General features: G+C 43.1%; 1 protein-coding gene across 2 annotated transcripts in view; it reads right to left on the bottom strand.

Moving 5' to 3' along the window:
- LOC147619447 (uncharacterized) overlaps positions 1-19,859 on the bottom strand; it is a 33,246-nt gene extending 13,387 nt beyond the window's left edge. For both annotated transcript variants that reach the window (XM_086773118.1, XM_086773120.1), the window contains exons 1-2: positions 19,600-19,859; positions 12,719-12,935 (exon numbers count right to left, since the gene is read on the bottom strand). In XM_086773118.1, the coding sequence (XP_086629244.1) occupies positions 12,719-12,875 (157 nt within the window). In that variant the 5' untranslated portion in view covers positions 12,876-12,935; positions 19,600-19,859. The remainder of the gene's footprint in view (positions 1-12,718; positions 12,936-19,599) is intronic.
- Between the last annotated feature and the right edge of the window lie 4,109 nt (positions 19,860-23,968).

Below are 23,968 nucleotides of genomic sequence, written 5' to 3'. Positions count from 1 at the left end.
AATAGAGTGCATTCAAAGAAAGGCCAACCCAGTGGCCGATGCAGAACGGAACAATGACTATGATTCAAAACACTAGACTCGACCTTGTTGGTACAAGAGTCAAGACTAGATGACATGAAGCACATGTATGCGGATTCTGAGGATTTTGGTACACAGAGGGAGCAGGCATTAGATGCCACAGGACCATGCCACTTTTTGATACGAGATGGTTGGCTTGTCTACAAAGGCGTACTTTGTGTCATGAAGTCGTTCAAGGTAGCTCTTCTCCATGACGTCCATGACGTCATCATTCGTGGTTACACCGGCATGAATTCGACTCTGTAGAAGCTAGAAAGGCAATTTTACTGGCCATGATTGAGGCGAGATGTGTTCACTCATGTGCAACACTGTGACATTTGTCAGAAAGTGAAAGCTTCTAGTGGGAAGAAGATAGGGTTATTACAACCTTTACCCATTTTCAAAGATCCTTTCCAAGATATATCGATGGAATTGTTTTATCTCATAATATAATTCACCAAGTGCTATGGCAATCAAGGGCCAGGACAGCCAAGGAGTACTAACGTAAAGGGATGAAGGACTGCAGGTCAAGGGCAGAGTTATCTCAGCCAAGAAAGGTCAAGTTTTCTGTATTTCCTTTTCAGATTTGCATCATTCTAATAAAGCAAATACACCATTCGTGGTGAGGGCCCTACAGAGGGTATTCGGGACCCAATACTGTGTCCTCTCCTCTCTCCCTCTCTCTCTCTATTTTCTGCACATCTTCATTCAGTTTTGTGCGTTAACTCCGTCACGAAAAGTGTGCTGATTTTTGAGCATTGAAGTTACCGATCTCTCCCAAAGCTTCTGCATGTTGCAGTGGTATCAGAGCCTACTTCAAGTGCAAAGATTCAGCAAAGAAACCAGAATTTTTTATCGCTCGTGTGGTTGGTTTTCAAACACCGGTGGACTACCCCTTTCGGAGTGACTCCTGTCCCTCGAAGGACGGTTGGTTTTCAGCCTCCGGACGTCTCCCACACACATAGTGGATGGTTAGATTGCGCTCCAGAAACGAAGTGCGTTTTCCTGCTATAGCGAGCTTCGACGACAAGAGGGACCAAGAACCATGGGACCAAAGTGCACCGAGCAGCCCAGCTAGGGCACCAGACTTGAGTGTTACAAATATGTTCCAGCAGATAATGCGAGAAATCGTAGACCAGACAACCAAGTTGGAAGAGCAGAAGGCGCAGATTTTGGCTCTGGAAGAGCGTACTCGTTCTCCAACGTCGCGTTTTCCATCTCCTCCTCCCTCTCCTTCCCTATCCCAGATTCCAGATCCACAACACACGGACCCTCTCGCAGGGTCACGACCGCAACCGTGCTCTTTGCTTGAGTTGCAGATGCATGCATTGGAGATCCGACAACGTGAAGACGAAGCCATGCGACGCGTGGAACACGAGCGTTACCTAGCAGCTTTGGACGCCAAATTGACACCGGCGGTGCCCTTAAATCATTTTCCCGAGAAAATGAATTTCAGGAAGTATAATGGTAACTCTCTATTCGTGGCTGCATCAGTTTGAAGCTTACTTTGCCGTAGTTAGAAAGACAGATAAGATACTGACAGAGTGATCTTAGCCAGTTACTTCGCAGGTGAGGCCATTCCTTGGTGGACTCAGTGGGCTCATGCCCACACCAGATTAGGTATGGGAGCTTATGTGTGGGACGAGTTTGTCCGCGACCTTAAGCAACGGTTTCTACCGCCCCACTACCTTGAGCGACTCGAAGACGAGTTCAGGGGAGCGCGTCAAAACGCGCAACCAATCCTTCAGTTTGCCAATAGAATTTCGACTTTATGTTTGCAATTAGGCTTATCTGATTCGGACAAGAAAGGGTAGTTTTTGTATAGCCTTGACACGCAAATCCAGTGGGAGGTGCGTATGTTTAGGCCAGCCACCTTTGAAGATGCACTCTCGCTTGCGCAGAGTGCAGAAATAAAGCATAATGGTGGCAAGCCCAAGACTTCCCAGCTGACTACCGCCTCAGGGAGAAAAGGCCAGAACCAGACAAGGTCTTCCCTAGGACAGAGCACGGGAGCCTCTGGCTCCAAGAACTCGAACAATGCGTCTAAGCTTACTCAAGACCAGAAAGCGGAGGCAGGCAAGACAAGTGGCAAGTTGAGTGCTGAGGAGCTTTCTGAGTACAAGGAGGAGGGTAGATGTTTCTTTTGTCATACAAAAGTACATACTTCTCGGGAGTGTCCTAAGAAGACTCCAAAGACCGCCGCCGCTACCTCCACAGCTTCCGTGGTGAGCCCAGCTCCCACATAGACCCCAGTGGCTGCCCCTAGTTCTTCAAATCCCAGTGCTTCAATTGGAGCAATTATTAGCCAAGAACTCGAAGATAAGCAAAAGGGCGCCCATGACCAAGAGTATGAGCGCAACGAATTGCTCAAGTCCTTTGGCTACATAGGTGGCCAGAGAGTCATTGTCTTGTTTGATAGCGACAGCACGGAGGATGTGGTCACGGAACAGGCCGCTAGGCGGGCCTATTTCATCCTGACTTTGGTGGACAAACAAGTTGAGGGTTTTAGCACAGGCATGACAATGAGCGTCCAGTATGAAGCTCTAGGTGCTAAGTTAGTTATTCAGGGCATAGAATTTGTGCATGATTTTATGGTTATCCCTCTTGTAGGAGCAAACATAATTTTGGGTATTCAGTGGTTTCACAAGTTTCTTCCTAATGTCAAGTGGGACAAGCACACGTTCCAGATCAATCGGAATGTGTCAAACGCCCCAATGACCATTAAGTGTGAGCCAGGAATTCCGAACTTTCTGCTCATAAGCCACTTGCAGGCTAAGCGAGCAGTCAAGAAAAGAAGAAAGATGGGTCTTCTCGATTGTGTGTCGATTATCATACACTCAATAAGCTGACTATGCTGAAGTGTTATGTCCACGATCAGCAAGGAAAGTGGGAATCCTATTTGCCTTTAGTTCAAGCAGTTTTGAATGATTCATTTTCTTCAGCTATTGGCAAGACTCCTTATGAAGTTTCAAGACCGAGGGACTCACGAAGCAATCTGGCTTGACAAAGCCTTCTTCAAAGACTATCCGACTTTATTGACGGACTATCTGGAGACTATGCAACTTCCGTCAAGTTGAGCAAAAGGGGATGTCACGTGCATCTCGCACTTGGATATGCCATGTGGACATATATGAACAAAAGGTGCAAGACCTAGAGTGGAAACTGGTCCCATGTGAGCCCCAGTTCAGCCAAGGTTCCACTCTCGAGTGTCCAAGGTTAGGTGTACAAGTCCCATACATGGTCTTGGTCAGGTGTGCATTGTCCTACACATGAAGCAATGCCAGTCCGTAATGTGAGTTTCCCTCTGGAATGATGTCAGGTGTCTTGAGTATTTGGTTTGCAACCAAATGCCAAGCATCTATCTAGAAGCATGTAAGTTGCATGTAGAAGGGGACCAAACCTTAAGGCTACCCCAGAAAAAAATGGGATCCCTTGCACTTGGACATGGGATAGGCCTTAGGCCACCCAAGAGGGGCCAAGATGCCCATGGCCTTGCCTACCAGCCAAGAGAGGCTAGGGCATGCTATCGGCCAGCCCTATGGGGGCCTAGACAACAAGGCGGCCAACCTTGTGGCATGCCACAAGGCCTGGCCAGGCTGTGAGTTAGCCCATGGGCAGCCTGTGCACGCTAAGACAGCCCCAAACAGTGGCTAGACAACAGCGCACAGGGCAGCCAACAACCTGGTGTGAAAGCGCATATGTAAAAATGCATAAGACCTCATCGTGGGGAATTCATCAACATACCAACCCTTGTAAGAGCCAGTTGACCAAATTTGCATCATTCTAATAAAGCAAACACACCATTCGTGGTGGGGGCCCTACAGAGGGTATTCGAGACCCAATACCATGTCTGACTCCCCCTCTCTCTCCTTTTCTGCACATCTCTCTATGTTGTGTGACATAGTTCATATCATACTTGTATGATTGGTGAAGCAAACGTTTGCTAACGTATGGTATAAAACGGTGTATGAAACTGGCCTATCATTCTTGCTCTTTTTTGTAGTAAAAAATTTGAGACTTTTTTGCTGAAAGCGACACTGTGAATGGTCTACACCTTGTAGGTACTATGCTCAGGCTGTAAAAAACCTTGCCCTCAGGTTGGGCAATGGGCACTATACTATGAAAAGCCCTACACTTTACCAATGTACTATATAGCCCCAAATTTAAGGCCACGTATGAAACTTCATGAGGAGCTGAATCATACTTTATCATACCTATCATTCTCCTTGACGCATGGCAGTATGAAACATATGATATGAACTATGTTGTGCATTATCTTCGACGCGAAAGATGGCTGAATTTCGAACATTGAAGTTGCAGATTCTACCACCGAGCTTCCGCACATTACATTTTTGCGACTGTCTAGTCTCGCCGACTTGATGGAACGTGATTATATCTTGGATATATGGCTGGAAGCTTTAAGTTGCGGACAACTTTAAGTTGCTAGAAAGGATGTAGCTTACATGGACATTTCCCAATATGAAAGGGGTCTAGTGGACTCTAGGACGTATGAATATTTGGCAAGCACAAGCTTTGATAATGGGAGATTATCCTAGAATACAGAGAATCAAACTCCTAAAATCTAGGAGGGGTTCTATTTTTAGACAACCTCATATGGAAATTTTGTTCACGTCTCTCTCTCTCTCTCTCTCTCTCTCTATGTTGTGCGTTATCTTTGACACAAAAGATGGTTGAATTCCGAACATTGAAGTTGCCGATTCTACCATCAAGCTTCCGCATGTTTTTGAGACTGTCTCGTCTCGCCAACTTGATGGAACGTGATTATATCTTGGATATATGGTTGGAAACTTAAAGTTGCGAACAACTTTTAAGAAGATGAAAAGGATGTAGCCTGCATGGACATTTCCTAATATGAAAGGGATCTAGTGGACTCCAAGACATGAATATTTGGAAAGCACAAGCTTTGAGAATGGGAGATTATCCTAGAATTCAGAGGATAAAACTCCTAAAATCTAGGAGAGGTACTATTTTTAGACAAGCTCAGATGGAAATTTTGTTCACGTCATTATGTCTGTAAGTTGAGCAAATGGGCGGACATGTCAAAGCACATTTGGCAAAAGGTCTACCAACAATTGGGATATTTTAATAGGTAAAGATTATGGGAGGACCCATATCTTAGATTGGAACATGTGGCAAGAAAGTGGATCAAAGTGAGACAAGTGGCCTCACACTTGTTAGAAAGTAGATCGAAGTGACACAAGTGGCCTCACACTTGTCACTTCAGCTATTGTGTGACTCTCCACTTGTCATTTCAGCCTTCTCTTGTCATTTTAGCTCACAAGAGCCCCATATCTACAAATTGGAACCCCCTCTCTTTATTCAAGAGGCTCTCTTGCTGCTCGCCTTCTTGTCTACATCACTGTATGGACACTCCCCTCTACAAAAGTCGTCGTACTTGCTGTACCAGCCACTATACCAGCTGCACCAGCCACTATACCAGCTGCACCAGCCCCTGTATCAGCTACACCACCACCCATACCCATACCGGTTGCACCAGCCCCCATCCCAGCTGCACCAATCATTGTACCTATTGTACCAACCCTTGTACATGCAATACCGACTGCACCAGTCCATGTACTTGCTATACCAATCATTGTAAGTCAGTATTGTGCCAACCGCTGTGCCGACTGCACCAGCCCATGTACATGTTGTACCAGTCACTGTACCTACTGTACCAATGGTTATCCCAGTTGCACCAGCCCATGTACTTGCTGTACGAACCCCTATACCGGCTGTACCGAACACATGTGCACACTCCTGCTTTTCAGTGACGACGTCGGAGAAGCCCTCGGCAAGAATGCCCCGGAAAATAATGTCAGTGTAGCTCATGGGTACAGCTGCTTAGGGCAATTAACCCATGACTCTCAAAACTGTAGGGCTCGAGTCTTCAATTGTGGGTTGAAAAGTCAAATTGGGTAAAACCCCCAATTTGTGGGCTACAACAGCTTCAATTTATGAAGCAAATTATGGATTATGCAAAAGCCCCAATTTTTATAGAAAGGCCCAAAATATTATTGCAGCAAGAGCTTCAATTAGATAGAGGAAAGCTGAATTTTGAGAAACCCCACATATGCAGGGCTTTAATGTGATGATTCCACCCTAAAATCAGAAAAGCCCTAATTCTTGGTTGATGCAGGGGCTTCAATTTGAGCTTGATTTTACCTCATGATGGACTGTTTTTGCAGGTAAATCGAATTGATAATGATTTTTGCACATGCCTTGAAGGTGCAAATTTAATGGCTAAGAGATGATGATGACGTTGACGATGTCTGCTCTTCGTAGGTGGAGTAGACCTTATCTTTTGACTCACGCAAATCACACTCACATATGGGGACATGACACATGGCACATTGACACACCCTTATCTTATCCAGATAAAAGGGTGTTCACACACTTACACATACATGAGGTGTTCACACCTATACAAACACATATAGATGGATACACACACGTTGATAGGTATACGTGGTGGACATACAAGACACAAGAGACTCCAAATTACCCAACAAGGCACACAAATATCTAGATATTATTTGATACCCCTCTAAGAGGTGGTTCACACAGACAAGACACTTACACATTGCCACTCTCTAGGAGGTGGTTCACACACACACACACACACACACACAAGCAATACCTTGATCCCAACATCTGTCACATCAATCCATCTATCATTTGTACGTGCAATATATTCTCTCTCTCTCTCTCTCTCTCTCTCTCTCTCTCTCTCTCTCTCTTTTTCGTGAAATGGTTTTTTATATGATATGTAAAAATGTACATCAGCCACATGGCTCACACAGAACCTATGGCCCCAAAAAAAACCCCCACAAAAGATCCTCTAAAGGATCATGACCATGCAAACCTGTACACTAATAAGAAAGCCTCCTAGCCAAATAAGCATCCCAGATAAAAGCATCAAAGATTAGCCAGCCGAGCCGCCATAGACCATAACGAAATAACATCTGCATCCAGTAGCTGAGCTGAGAGAAGAGAAGAAACCTGCCAAAGCACCAAACCGCGGATACGTAGAATGTGCCCATGTATTCCAGACAAGGAATCAAAGATGACCCCATTCCGTGTAGTCCAAATATGCCAAAGTCCTGTCCATCTAAGGAAATGGAATATCACAAGGTGACTGTCCTAAGTAATGACTTGAGGACAAATCCCAAATATCCACTGATGAGCCGAAACAGTAGACCTCTCTACTGCCTCCCAAACGCGAGAGACAAAAGACCAAATCTGACGGGCCACTGGACAACTCATGAACAGATGCATAACTGTTTTAGTGCATGTCGTGCAGAGGAAGCAAGAGGCCACCTTGGTAAGGGAGTTTAGACTGCCAACCACGCATAAGAGTTTTCTGCCACCATGATTTAGACTTGTGCAATCGCCACACCTTATTGGCCTTGGCTGAAACCCAATCTTTCTCTGATACGAGCTTATGATAGACCTGGTTAGCTGAAAGTGATATCAAGTCACCAGATTTACATAGTGCCCAATCAAGCCAAGGCTGATCTGCAGATGGCCGATGCAATGGAGTAAAAGGCTCAACTGCATGCATGATGTCAACCCATAGTGGCTGAAATGTCCGAGGAACCCTAAAGTGCTGCCGAATACAACGAAACGAATATGGCCTGTCACGACCAGGCATCTCGGATTCTAACCAAGCCTAACCTGACCATGCGGTTGAGTCGTATGCGTGAAGCATCTCTGTCTGGCCAAACAATGACACGCGACTCCACAAATGTTTCGAACTGTAAAGAGTTCAAAAGTAGTCTTTCATGACCAGGATCCCACCGAGCCGATAGTAGAACTTCATGCCAAGAAAGGAGAATATGCGATAAAATGTGAGATGAGCGAATACGGACAGGATGAGCCGCATTCACAATGTCCCACCATGAAGCCTGCACACGTGTCCGTCCATGTGACAATCCCTCCAACTCACTCAAGTCACGAGCCATGAATACCCAAGACTGCTCCTGCAAACACATATCCTGGAAAAGCGCCCACCCACGCGCCACCATATGCAAGCGGACATCCAGTAAAGCAGCCCCACCCATTCTTTTGGGCGTCGTAATGTGATTCCAAGCTATCCATGTTTGACCCATAATATTTCCTTGCCTCTTCCACAGCATAAACCGAATGGGAGCAACCAAACGGAGAAGAGATTTGTGCGTCCAAGGTAGCAAAGGCAAAAAATAGGAAATCATGCTAAGCATAATAACCTGAGCTACCTTAACCCTCACGTGCATAGGCCACCCTTGAGCTTTCCAATACACAAATTTATACGAGATCCGAGCAGAAATCCAAGCAAGAAGCGCTTGGGGGTCTACATCCACACCCACCGGATACCCAAGATGACGAACAATGTCTCATGTATGCACCACACGGCCTTGCCACCCTAATGCCTCAAGATCAAATTCTGTGCATACAATGAGGGCTGATTTTGTTGAATTTATTTTCAGCCCAGAAGCCAATGCAAAATTATTCCAAGCTTCCATTGCTCGATCTATATTGGCTTTTTCGGCCCTGAGAAACATAAAAGTGTCATCCACAAGGGCTTGAGCAACCAATTGCTTGCCATGAGGGAGATGCAAACCAACCACTTCACCATGCGATGCCATAGCATCTAGGCAAGATAACATAGGATGAGTGGCAATGGCAAAGAAAAGAGGGCTAAGAGGACAGCCCTGCCGGAGAGAACGGGTGAGAGAAATACCATCCGAAAGTCCTCCATTGAGCATAATCCGCGTGATAGAGCCAGAGCCAAGTAAATACACCAAATTAGCCATTTTGGGACCAAAGCCCATGGCTGTCATTAACTGAGAAAGGAAAGACCAGCTGACATGATCAAAAGCTTTTTCAAGATCCAGTTGCACCATCACAATCTCTTGCTTCTTTGCCTTGGCATAATCCACTCCAATTTGAACATTAAGAATAGTATGCAGAATATTCCTGCCATGCACAAATCCATATTGATATGGATGAATAAGAGTAGGAAGCACCTTCTGCAAGCGATTGGCAAAAATCTTTGTAAGGATTTTATACATAATACCCACAAGTGAGATCAGACGCCATTGAGCCAAAGAAGTGGGCGAAGGGACTTTGGGCAACAAACGAAGTATGCCCAACTTCCAATCGGCAGGCATATATCCCTCATTCCAAACCCTTTGACAAATAAGCGTCAAAGGCTCTGCAAGCTGATCAGCATATTTTCGGAAAAACTCATTTGTCAAACCATCCCAACCAGGGCTCTTTCCCATGGGAAGTTTGGAGAGAACAGCTTCCACTTCCCCTTGAGTAACAGGAGCATCAAGCTGAACCGCCACATCAGGGTCAACTTGATATCGTACTTCAGCAAACAATGACTCCCTTGCAGCCAGGACAGCCGGCGAGACATCCTCTCGAGGGGCAAGCAAATCTTCATAAAACCTGATGCAATGCTGAATAACCTCAGAAGGTTGAGTAACAAGGTTGCCTTGGGCATCCATCAGCCTAGCAATATTCTCACGCATATGTTTTTGATGCAACTTATCATAGAAGCGATGAGATTGACAGTAAGCATCCCGCAAGTCATCAAGACGTGCAAGTAGTTCAAAGCGAACATATTGTGCTTCCTGCACCCTAGATAGCTCCTTTTTCAGCCATTCTATGGCATCCACAACTTCAGCATCCATAGAGTCAGTAAACATGAACGCCTGCAAGCCCTTTAAAAGCGACTCAAGAAGAGCCACATGCAGTTTTTGGATAGAGGCATTAGCAAGACCATAATGCCGCGCTAATTTCCGAGTGTTGGTAAGGAACACTGGCCAAGCATGATAATCAGCCATGGACACTCTTGTGGAGAAATGTCGTATCAACTGACGCATATAAACATCAAAAACTTCATGCTCCAAAAAAGTGTGATTTAAGCGCAAAGGCAAGCGTCCCAACAAGCCTTTATATGCATCCACAGGATGATAGACCATTTCAAACACAAGCGGCCAATGATCCGACAAAACTTGTTGCTGCTCAACCATCATAGTAAGAACCTCTGGCAAAAAGAGATCCTGATGTAAAATATACATCCTATCCAATCTAGCATAAGTGCCCCGAAACTGTTGTGAGGCATAAGTGTAACCCCTTTCATCTGGATGCAACCAAGACCACATGTCTTGTTTTAGCGACCTTGCTGCAAAAGCTTCCCACGCCATTCTCTCCGGGCCATCCATTACAGAATGAGGCGACGTGGCTTGCTCCTGGAGACACACATATTAAAGTCTCCCATCACAAAGCCAGGATGAGAGATTGAAAGAGCACACAAGTCATTCCACAGCAAACGGCGTGCACGAGTATTATTTGGAGCATACACCCCTAACAACCATAAAGGCGTATCATCCCAAACAATCGTATCACTAGAAATCTTCCATGAACATCTTGAATCACAAGAGAAGGCTGAAACTGCGAACGAACACCAAACATAACACCTGACTGCGAAGCAGGATGTCCGCTGTAGAAAACATGAAACCCCTTATATACATAGGCTTTGCCAGCCAACTTATGCTGCTTATGTTCAACTGCACACAAAACATCCCAACCATGACAAAAAGTTGTACCCATGGCTGCTCAACCTCATTCTGAACATCAACATGTACATCCATGTGTTGGGCATCATGTAAAGGAGCATCATGCTCATCTTCCACGGGCAACTGCCCATCAACGATATCCTTGGTAGCAACAACTTGTTCTTTCTTAGGACATTCGGAGACAAAGTGGCCCATCTCACCACATTTGAAACAGTGGCCAGCAAATGTATCCCACCTCAATTCATACATTAAAGGTTGCAGTCCAGCCATATTGACACGCAAATGTGTCGGCCTAGGTCTCCCAGTATCCCACAACATGCATAGACGATTTCGGTTTTCTAGATGTCATTCGAGGCACCACCAAGACATCACTGATACCTCGCATGAGACTTGGTAAAACACGCCAAAACATTGATGGGAATTGTTTCACTTCAACCCAAACTGGGCAAGCCTGGCGCAACATATCTTGGTACTCTGCCATAGGCTTCCACGGAACCACATGAACCAATTGCCCATCCAAAAAGAGTGGCACCTGCTCCAAGGCTGCCCTACGGGCTTCCGAAGTGCGAAAAAGTATTTCATAAAAGCCTCTCGGACCATCATAAATCTCCTCAAGTGCCTCAGGCGACACCAAGCGGCCCAATCATACTCTAAGACGAGGCAACAACGGAATACGCCCAGTAAAGAAGAAGATAGCAGCACGATCATGAAAATCTGCTAGCTGTTGTAGAAACAAAGGAGTCTCCATGCATACATCAGCCACACCACCATTATCAACTGCAGCCATTTGCACGCTGTTTGCCTTCACATATTCTTGCAAAAGCTCACTAGTGATCTACAGCAAACGTGCAAACTTTGGAGAAGGTACCTGAGAACTTTCCTCTGCATTCTCTCCAACATTCACCGGAGTGTAGCTTGCATCAACATCAAGCCTTTCACGTTTTTGTTGCTCCAAGGCATCTGAAGCATAACCCACATCCTTCTCGATCATCTCCTCAATAAGATCCATGTTAAGGCTATTGGCAGCCATGCCACCAACAACAGCCGCGGGTCATCTAAATCCATGTACAAAAGCAAAGAAAACCCGTTCTCTCAAACCCTAATTCAGCACCTAAAAACCCTAATTCAGCACCTGCAAACCCTAACTCAGCAGCTGCAAACCCTAAATCAGTAGCTGCAAACCCTAAATCAGCACCTTCATAGATCGATCCAAAACCTCTCTCTCTCTCTCTCTCTCTCTCTCTCTCTCTCTCTCTCTCTCTCTCTCGCGTGCCCTCGCCTCTCTCCTCACGTGCCCTTGCTTGTTTCTCTCTCTCTCTCTCTTCGCTTCTCTCTGTTCACCCGCTTCTCTCTCTGCACTTGCTTCTCTCTGTACATGAGGCGAGTTTTCTCTCTCTCTCTCTCTCTCTCTCTCTCTCTCTCTCTCTCTCTCTCCGCATTCAGTACGATGGACTATCACCCATCATAGCTTCCCTCCTGCACCTGCTTTGTCCTACAAAAACCATGTGAAAAAGGAGGGAAATCTGAATGTCTAGAACATCACACTCACAAACACATCTTTCTGCAATAATGGAGAGTTATATCCCCAGAATGGCCACCTCTTAGCCAGCTGCTGGTCCAAACATAGCTCCTCATTGTAAATTGGGCCTTACAGACATGACCTAGCATGGCATACACATAGTCCAACCAGAGGTGAGAGCACTGACTTTCCACCCAAACCCCGAGTCCCTTTACCAAAAAATGAGCTGCTGTGAGCAGATGTTTAAATTCTCCATAAAAATTCGATACTAATCCATAGTTATTACATAGGTAATCTTGGTAGGAAATTCATTAGCAGACTTGACGGTGATGCTAGTCACCACGTAAATCCCTTGGAGAACTCTCGACTTTGTAAATCACTTCATGTCTAAGAATACGAGGCTTTAAAGCATTACACTAATGGACAATAAACCGGACCACTTTTACACTCTTGAAAAACCTCCAAGTCAAGTAGGAGAGGTTGACATCAAAAACCACAAACTACTAGGAAAAAAGACCCATGTGATGCACCTACTGTAGCAGGAAATGGCCCTCACCGTCCTTGCACTTTTTTGATGATGACGTGATCAAGGCAGCTGCTGCATCGTTCCTTTTTTCCAGCAAGCTGCTTTCACTTCTCCTTGTTCTCTGAGGACGATGGTGTGAAGCTTGATCCAGTTTTCTCTGAGAGGTTTTTCTTGGCTTCACTTTCATGTTGATAATTTACTTTGTGCCTCGTTCAACTGGCAGAACCTTCACACCTATCTGACTAATCTGGGCAAACAGCAAAAAAGAACTATCAGAGGCTGTTTCAGCAACATCCACAAGAATATGCAAAACCAGATGTACTTTGCAATCGTTAGCGATTTAGCAGGACGCTTCATTACACAGGCTGCCAAAAAAAAAACAATGGTGAAGACTAAGCTACAGTCAAACAACTGAAATAAGCAGCCCTTACAAGCACATAAGTCGTTACTGAGGCGATGCACAAAACAAAAAAAAAAACTAATCAACTATGAAAAGATTTCGCATTATCACCATAAATTGAAGTGAGGGGTTGACATATATTACGTACTAACAGGGCCCATCACGTATCCATACCTATCAGTACTTAGGAGTATTAACAACTTCAAATAAAAGGGGATTCTTGGTGTCATTAGGCTCTAAACTAAGGTTGCATGCCTCTGCCACAATACACCCAATGTGCATGCTCTCTCTTGCCGCTTCAGCCCAACACTCAACACTAGCTCCCAACACATACAGGCTGCACATTGCACACTCCTGTTGCAATCGACTGAATGCAATCCTCATCAACGCACACCATTAACAATTTAACTTCGCAGCAAAGGCCCCAATTTGTCTGTGCAGCCTGCCCATGCTGACCCTATTTGTCATATAGTCCCACTTCCGCAAATAACGAGCTCTTTTTCAATTTTAATAAAGTATGTGCCCGTTTTGCAAAGTGGCAAGCCCAATTTTGCTTTCTTGTCAAATGCTTAAGCCCATTTTTCCAGCTAAGGCCGTGGGGCTTCGTAGGAGAGTTGGTATGTCACATGCACACACATGGACATTGTTAGGTCTCATCGCTAATCCCTGATTAGGCAGCAGTTTTAGGGTAAATAACAGGCTCTCACAAGTAACGAAGAAGTCCCCAAAGGCAGCCCACCAATCGGCCAGGTCATGAGTATCAAATGGACAAAGTCAGCAACATTTAAATGATATTATATGATTTTTTGTGCTTGTTTCTGCCGGCCAACAGCAGCTGGTTTGTTGCAGGGTTGTTCCTAGAAGCCTATAGATAGCAAGTCATAGTCAATCATTAGACCATCTCATCCCCACCATGGATTTATGATTCCTTATTGATTGTCTTTGGGCAGCATGAGATTGTCAATCGTAGGACTAGGCACTCAGCTGCCTCAAGAAAGGTGCACAAATCCATGGAAGAATGCAGCCATGCTAGCATTCATGAGGTGGTCGACAGTTCGCAAAGCCAGAGGAAAGCATTCCCATTGGCTCTCAGATCAGTTCCAAAGGTGGAACATCAAGCATGATCATTCTCCATAGTTGTGTTAGGGAGAGGGATTGCATGCATGGGCACAAACTGCAACAGATGCATAGTTGTCAAACCAGACTCAGAGTGGGTTTTCAATCAAAGTACAAAGTCAGTAGTCTAAGGGAGAAAGTATGACAAGTTTCCAACCCATCATCAAGTTTAGCAAGAAGGAATGTCATGTGCACACACATGGGCATAACAAGTTGATATGTCACATGCACACATGGACATTTTTTGTCTCATAGCTAATTCTTGATTAAGCAGCAATTTTAGGGTAAATAAGTTTAGCAAGAAGGAATGTCATGTGCACACACAGGGACATAACAAGTTGATATGTCACATGCACACATGGACATTGTTAGTCTCATAGTTCATCTCTGGCAACCAAAGAAGTTCCCAAAGGCAGCCCAAAATTCGGCGAGGTCATGAACATCAGACAGAAAAAGTCAGCAGCATTCAAAAGATATTATATGATTTTTCCAAGGAGCCTATAAATAGCAAGTCATAGTCAATCATTATAATGACCATCTAGTGCCCACCATGGGGCATGTCATAATCAGTCCATAGGCAGCCCTTAGAAAGTCAAAAATCAATCCTTTTGGAAAAGCCAAAGGCCAAATAAAGACATCTTTTTGGTTCATAGTAATATACTAAATACACAACTGATGTCTCCTTTCTATCTATCTATTCATTGCGTTAAAATCATCAATGTTCCTAATCAATAGGCTTAGGGCTAGATCAACTCAATCAAGGCTTCCGCATGCCACATTGGTATCAAAGCATTCACGCTAAGCCATCTAAGCACTAAGCTGTCCCAAGAAAGGTGCATAGATCCATGGACGAATGGAGCCAAGGTAGCATTCATGAGGTGGTCGGCAGCAGGCAAAGCCAGAAAAGCATTCCCTTGGAGTAGTATGCTCAAAGGAGCACACCATTGGCTCTCAAATCAGTTCCCAAGGTGGAGCATCATGCATGATCATTCTCAGCAGGACTGAGGAGACGTAAGTCATTTATGATATAATATATTATCATTTATATATGCTAATTGAAAAAGTGAACGTACTCAAAGTACTTATCCCAATGTGTGCTTTGTGTACTCGTACCATACATGTACCACACCACACCATTTCTAAAGTACTCCACCACTATGGTCCCATTTCAGCACTTTTGAGAGCTTGCCTGCAGCTGAAAGCATAGCAACCAAACTGATGCTGTCTCTAAGCTTCTTTGGAGATGTTATTGTCCCAAACCCTGCTGCTAAGAGATTTCAGAATGTGGGAATGTCTCATGTTGACGAAACAAGTCATCCAGGTCACCAAAATCTTGCTTGTGTGAAGAGGCAAGAGGCTGAACCAAATATGACATCACTACTTCTGATAATCTTGTGAGTAGAGAGATCATAAAGTCTACTTCTGATAATCTTGTGAGTCGAGAGATCATAAAGTCTACAATGCCCACGAAAATGCATTTCACGGCCTTTGTGCTCTAAGATTTTTCATGACCTATTATATATAAGGCCCAATTTCCTCCTCATAAAAAGCCCACAACCCCCGTGAAATTTACAGCAAGGATAGCATCTTCAGCTTTTGGAATGAGCATCATCAGCTCATGTCAAATCCCCACCCGATCTCCTCGTGGAACGCTCCTGGTACGAGACTAGAAACCTGCAAACAAACAAACAAGGGGGGGGTGCAGGCCTGACTCACCTCCCAACCATGACAGCCGTGGGCAAGCCCACAGTCTTGGCTGCCCCCATCGAGCCACGAGCTAAGCTAACTAGGTTGACGTACCGACCAATCTCCACCTCGCGACGTCCCATACCACCACGAAGCTACCCTCGCGGACCTCGAGATTGCTGCCGGCCTCAGTTGCGTAAAGCAGGTGCACGTCTGCACTAGATCCAGGCTCCAAACCATAGAGCTCTCACAAAACATGTGAGACTCTATATGACTAATGACTAACCTTGGCCACTCTTTTATAGGCTCTTGGCCGGTCATCGGGCATCCACACTTGGGCGCCCGTCCATACTTGGGTGCCCGCCCGTTAGTCTATCCCTAACTCAGCTCGCCAATCAACCTGCCTAGCTCCAAGCTTCCCCAAACCTCAAAGCTAGTCTTGCGTGCGTGTAGCACACAGTAGATACACACTGTGCACATGACAGCTCAGCTTGGTTGGCGGAGGAGATCATAGAAAATTACTCATCCCCTCGTTGGCTTTCAAGCAAATCTGTCAAGTATTCTCATTGAATTTTGGTGGTCGGGACGGAATGCTAAGTATTTGAACTATTGGGCAAGACGTCTTGAGTTCAAATCCCACTAGCCTCAACCAATGGACACCAAGGTCCTTTGTTGCCTACCAGGGAACAACAGCTTCTCTCTGCTCCCATTGGGTTTATCTTGGAGAGTAGTGGCTTTGACAACTAATTAGCACAGTCTACTCAGAAAAAAGAAAGACCTTTAGCTTAGTAATTCACATATTCAAACATGAACTACAAATTGTGATGCTACTTGCCCCGAAAAAAAAATAAAAGGTCAGCTCAAGCCTAGACGTAGAAATAACAAGCAACCAAAGCAGAAATTTTTTGATAGAAGCCCCAGGTCAAACATCCCTGCGATTGGCCTTCTCATGCACGAGGAAAGACAAACAACAAGAAACGTTTAAAGAAATACTTGCACAATTGGCACAACCCTACCATGTTGCATGCGGAAGCCTTGACTGACTTGATCTAGCCCTAAGCCTATTGATTAGGAACATTGATGATGCTTAACGCAATGAATAGATGGAAGGAGAAGAGAGAGATGAGTTGTGTATTCAATATATTACTATGATACAAAAAGATGTCTTTATCTAGACAACTATTGTAGCGCTTGGCCTTCCCAAAAGGATTGATTTCTAACCTCCTAAGGATTGCATATGGACTAACTATGACCTACCCCATGGCGGGGATCAAGTGATCTAATGACTGACTATGACTTGCTATTTATCGGCTCTTAGGAACAACCTTGTAGCAAGCCAACTGTTGTCACCTAGAAGAAACAAGCACAAAAATCATATAATATCATTAAAATGTTGCTGACTTTGTTTGTTTGATGCTCGTGTTTGGTCAACTTGTGGGTTGCCTTTGGGAACTACTTCTCTTCTTGTTAAAGCTTGTTATTTACCCTAAAATTGCTACCTAATTATGAATTAGCAATGAGACTGTTATGTCCATGTGTGCACATGACATTCCCTCCTCCTAAACTTGATGATGGGTTGGAAACCCATCATCCTTCCTCCATGGATGATGGACTATTGACTCTGTACTTTGACCAAAAACCCTGTCACTCCTTTGATTCCACTCTAAGTCTGGTATGAGAACCGTGCATGTGTTCCACTTTGAGCCCATGTTTGCAATCGCTTTCCCTTAACGTAGCAATGTAGTTTATAATTCACCGATATAAAATGTCAAATGCACTAAGGCACACAAATAGATCAGAGACACTAGTGTAAATTTGAAATCATCAATGACACAAATAAGTATGAAAATAAGAAAGCTATTAATGTCAAGACCGAGTACAAGCTGAAATATAAATAGATCCTTGTGCGCTATGAGTGACACGTAGATAGGATACAAAGCAAAAATCAATCAATTAACAAGTAATTTTTTAAGAGTGCAAGTAGGAAAGCATGGAACCGGTAGGGTACGTATTGGATGTCACCAGCCAAGGCATTTCCCAGTATGAAAGGGGTTTGGTGGACTCCATGACATCTAAATATTTGGAAAGTACAAGCTTTGGGAATGGGGGATTATCCTGGAATACAAAGGACCACACTCCTAAAATTTAAGCGAGTTGCTATTTTTGGCCTGACTCCGATGGAAATTCTGGTTGCGTCATTACATCTAGAATTGAGTAGATACCAAGAGTTGGCAAAGTACCTATGATAGAATGTCTACTAGTTGGGATGTTTTTAGAGGTAAAGATTATGGGAGAACCCATTTCTCAGATTAGGACATGTGGCAAGAAAGTGGATCAAAGTGAGACAAGTGGCCTCACACTTGTCACTCCACCTATTGTGTGGCTCTCCACTTGTCATCATAGCCTTCTCTTTCCATTTTCGCTCATGGGAGCCCCAAATCTATAAATTGGAGCCCTCTCTCTTCATTAATGGAGGCTCTCTTGCTGCACATTAGCCTCTACCACCGTTACAGGCTGCCCTAATGATGGCTACTCTCTTTCTCTCTCTTGAAAGCTGCCCTTGAAAAATACCAGCTGTTGGGGACAGTAAGGCCCTCAAAGCTTGTACATGATATTATACTCCTTGGGTAATAAAATACTCCAAGGGGGGGGGGGGGGTCGGCCCATTCCGGCCTCTATGCGGTGTCACATGTGCACGCTCCATTTTCAGCATTTGTGGATGTTTAGTCCAGCTTTTATGTTTTACGCAAAGTGATGATGGATATGTGTTAAGGTTGTTAAGGCTATGGCCATGTTTAAATGTTTTAATATGCATTGATGGTATCAACAAGTGTGACAAAGGCACTAGTCTCCCAGGGACCGCGGGCTACATTGAAAGTATTGAACGGGTGAGTATGCGTATGGAATGCAACTATTAATGGGACAATGAAACAAAGTACGTGTGTGTACCAAGCTAAGCAACAGCCAAGAATCCCTGACAACAGAGAAACAATGATGTGCATCTCTGTGCTTAATGAATTAACACAGTATAGTCACTGGACAGTCCGCACCTTTCCACCCTGGCAGCTTTTGTCACCGGGTGATGCTAGGTGTAGTCACTCTGCCTGCTCTAAGCCCAGGCACATGATTTAAAGCCCACAAATAAGAGGTCATTTGAGAGAACATAAAATTAGAGAAACAACCAATTTCCTACACTGTACATGAAACCAAGCAAGAGACTAATAGTATTTTCAACCCTTGAAGTATGCACATTACCTTAGATAGCGTAAACCATGGGAGAAGAAGAACGTCTCGAATGCTCCCCTTCTCTCTCTCATTCTCTCTCTCTCTCTCTCTATGCACGGTGCATGCATGCATAGTGTGTGCGAGCGCAAAGAAGAAGAAAACCATATGGCATACATCAATGAAGCAACAAGAATTCCGTGCATCAATGAAACAACGAGCCGCGATAACCTGGGCTAAAACCTAACCTTGGTCTCTTGGCACACCCACAGACGTAATGTCGTACATACCAAGCGCATTGACAGAAAAAAACGCAAAAGGCCATCGCTAAGGTTAGCCACACGATACAGGTTTCTAAAACCCCGAAACGATATGAAACGATGGTTCTGGAGAATCCTCTACACAGAGCTCTGCTAACACTAAACGCACGAAAATTTCAAATCTCTGCGAGAACAAAAGAATGCATTGAGCTTGATAAAAACCATACCTGGAGGTGAAGCTGTGGATAGCTAGGAAATCCACAAAGAGGGTTTCCTCAACAACAGTGCTTCCTCCAAGAGACCCGCTTAAAGAGACATAATTCAACAGCTAGGGTTTGCAGCCCCTTGCAAGGACAAAAATAGGGTTTGCTCCACAGCTAGGATTTGCAGAGAAAACTTCGCTTTAGGGTTTGCAGACTGGACGACTCCCCTCTTTTGCTTTCAAACCAGGAAGTGTATTTGACCTACTAGATTCGAAGCTACACCAAATGGTCAAATATACTACTAACCTATTAAACTTCTAAGGGTGGTTTCACAAGCGTCCGGCTGGCAACTTAGAAACTGACCAAAGAAATTTGGCACTTCAAATTAGAGAACCTGTCGGGATTATTACTAAAATATATAATTTTTGTCCCTTGGAATCAATATATTAAATGTCAACTTAGAAACTGACCAAATAAATTTATCACTTCAAATTAGAGAACCTGTCGGAATTATTAGTAAAATATATAATTTTTGTCCCTTGGAATCAATATATTAAGACATTTAAATCAAGATTTTTTAATTTTACTTGGAAAAAAAAACTAGCAAAATCGGGTTTTTCAAGCACTCGTTGTTAGGCCTAGCAGTTACGCACTTTAGCATATGGCATGGAGAAGCTAGGCAGTCATGGACATTCAAAAGTTCTAGGTTTGTGGGAAATGCACAAATTCAAACTTTGTACCTCTACCATACAATATTAAAGATTAATGTTTTAAAGTTGATCCTTATTTACTTGAGATAGCATGGCCACACACTTGTCTTTAGAAAAACCATAGGGTTGTTATTGCAACCACCAATAAAACTATGAAAGACAGTCTATAATTAATGGTATGATGATTTAAATCGCCTAATTAAAGTCATAATTTATGGTGCAATGATTTAAGAACAATAAAGAACCTTATCTATGAAGGGTCAGCTCGAAGTTACACAATACTATTAATAAAGCTACGATAGTTAGTAAAGAATAGGTTGCAAGCTTATTTTTCGAATACTCAATTGTCCACCAAAGCTCTAGAGCCTACTGTGAATGTGGGATTAATTTCTTGGTTCCACCACTTTTGTAAGAGGGGAGAAAATGTCCCACACAATCCCACAAATGTCACTTAGGTATACCCTTTTAACAATAGTAGTGCATGTCCCATTAATGAATAGGGACATATAAAAGGAGCCATTAATTAATCATACCCTATACAATAGTAGTGCATGTCCCATTAATGAATAGGGACATATATAAAAGGAGCCATTAATTAATCATACCCTATGCACACACACACACACACACGAAGGTGTACCCTTTTAGCAATAGTTGTGCATGCCCCATTAATGAATTGAGACATATAAAAGGAGCCATTAATCATGCTCTATCTATAAATATACACACACACAAAGGTTATTGAAAAAACATTGAGCAATGCTATAAAGCAAAAGCATTATAATTTTTCATCAAAAAAATGCATTACTTGTTTAATTATAAAGCTCATACAAAAGTAAGAAATGCAAGAGTGATGATGTCATCTAGCCATTGGCACGTGAAAGAGGAGTCATGGTGGAGCTTGATGTGCGAGGTTAATCACGACTACGAATGGGTGGGCACTACTAAAAGCACTAAACATATGTTGGGCATGATTACTTATATGCTTAGCCCATTGTTATTGAGATGGGCAAAGATAATATTGATGAGATCTTAGGCTTTTTACCAAGGTTATTACCCAACTTGAAATCTTTGCCAAACTACGTACTTTTTACCATTGTTGGCGCACACTGGGTAATCGTGCGAGCATTACTTGTGGCCCAAGTAGTCGAAGTGACAAAATGGTTGAAAGCTTAGTTAAAGGTTGGGCTACTTGGCTTTTACATGTGGCCATGTGGGACTAATGAGTTGTGTTATTTTTCTTAACAAAAGAAATATTGATAGAGATGGAGTATGTACATCACATAAGAGGCTATTGCCTTGTGTTAGATCATAACTTTTTTATGCAAGTGCGAGAAGAGGGTGAAGCATTGAGGTGAAATCCCTTTCTTTTTAGTTTGTCACAGAACCTTATGTACTTCTTGAAGAAATTAATCAAACTTACATATACATCAAGGAATAGACCATAGACTTGAATCAAATTGACAAGATTAAAGCGTGGCATAGAATAAGAAAATAGAGTAAGCATCACCATCAACACACTATTAGGTGCATGTCCCCCCTCATGCATGCAGCTCCTCCTTCCCATAACATGAGTATTTTGAGAATTGTATTCCAAATAGAGCCCCAAGGAGTTAATAATAGTTGTGCGTACAAAATAGGGCTTGCGTTTTCACTTTTACAAAAATAACTCAAGCACTAGAGCTTGTTCACACACTAAGTGTAAAATAACCAAAACTCTTCTAACATATATGCTAGTAATATAGCAACACCACACACAAGCGTACATAAATAATATGTACAATCATTTGGCACGTGGCCAACAAAAATAACTGAAATGAGTAATAATAATCTGACATGATATAGACAAGATCCTCCATGTGCGATACACACACTCCTCATAACCTATCTCACAAACGTAAACACATTAGTTATTCCAATTAATTGCTATCTCCACAATTAATCCCAATATGAAACGTTGATAGGCACAAACACAACATACACTCACCACTTGTTACACTTTGATGAGAGTATCATTTTACACATCATCTAGCATGCTATGTATTGCCACTTGTTACACTTCAATTAGCATGGAACATCATTTACAAAAACCACTTATTACGCTTCGACCATGTGTAGTTGTCTAGCGTAGCATGGAACATCATTTACAAAAACCACTTATTACGCTTCGACCGTGTGTAGTTGTCTAGCGTAGTCCACTTGTTTCACTACAACCACACACAGTCGTCAAGCATGGCACTACTTGTTACACTTCAACAACATACGCCCGTCTAGCATAGTCTCAAGCTATACCAATAATACTAGGTAGCTAGTATTTAATGTGGGATCACCCACAATACTAATTGACTAGCATGGCACACTAGCATATAGGCGTCCCCATTTAGCTAAAGGGTGGATATTATGTAGCATCACTCCTGCTTGGATAAGTAACTAACCTCAATTGCATGTTTGCTTATTGCGAGCAAAGGAGATCAATGTCTTACAATATATAAATTTTAGTATATTCTCTAATTATGACAGATAGACAAAGAATCAAGGAATTCTATGTGTAATAAATTCTAATGTCACATACCACCAGAAATTATCCCACATAAATCTAGAGATAAGTATGCATTGAAATCCTTCACACCAGATTAATCTTTGTGTCCCATACCACAAGACTAATACGTAGTGAAAAATTCATAAAGCATAGTTCAAGATGGAAGGGCCAGTTCCTCCAAGAAGTTATACTTTTGATGCATAAAAACTCTCCTTGAAATTTACAAAAAGTCTTAAAATAAAAATTATTGTAAAAACAATCAAATGAAATGAGTCTGTTACCTTAAGAGTTGAATACTTGTCAAAGTAGGGGTATTTGTCTTCATCATCATCAATCATATTTATTTCAAGTGAAATATACTTTGACTTCCATGGACAATTCGATGCAATATGTCCAATCTTGTTGCACCTGTAACACTTCTTTGAATCATCTTTATTAGCTTGTTGTGAATCATCAACCTTGGTGTCCATACCCGTGTTATTGCCATTGAGAGGTTTATCAAATGATTTTGGAAAGGTTTTAGGCTTCAAGAACTTTGATGTTAAGGGTTTAGGGTGTCATTACTTCCTTGGGAAAGCCATTTTTCTTTTCACGATTCAAGGCTAAGGAAATAGCCAAGCTAAGAGAGTGCAGTCGAAACATATTCACTTCTGATTGAATTGTGGGTTTCAAACCTGCTATATAAACTTCTTTCTTTGATCCTTGGTGTGAACTTTCTCAATCACCTATACTTGTAACAAAGTTTGCCAAAATCTATCCACATAAGCAGATATATTCTCTTTCTCAACCTGTCTGAAGATAGACCATCATTATCTTGCCATGGCTTTGTATTGTAAGAAATCTTTCTTAATGAGTTTCTGAAATCTCTTCTAAGATTTTGGTTTGTGCTTGCTGGTTCTAGTCATGTTCCACCATAATGCTGCATTATCCACCAAATGATTGGTAGCACATGATTTTGTCCTTCTCAGACAATTCTCCCTCGAAAAATCATCGAGTTGACTAAGCCAAGTAAATATTGTGCAAGCATCTTTCTTGCCATCAAAATTTTGAAAAGTAAAAGCTTTACGGTGGCTAATTTTATTTTCTTTCCTAGACTCCTGAGCTCTAAGAGTATTTTGCATGGTTCTTTGAATTTGGTCACCGC

Source organism: Cibotium barometz, chromosome 33, assembly GCF_041138505.1.
Source record: "Cibotium barometz isolate CiBa-2024 chromosome 33, ASM4113850v1, whole genome shotgun sequence".
NCBI classification, from domain to species: domain Eukaryota; kingdom Viridiplantae; phylum Streptophyta; class Polypodiopsida; order Cyatheales; family Cibotiaceae; genus Cibotium; species Cibotium barometz.
Note: the sequence above shows the minus strand (reverse complement) of the source record. Positions and strands in the feature narration are given on the sequence as shown.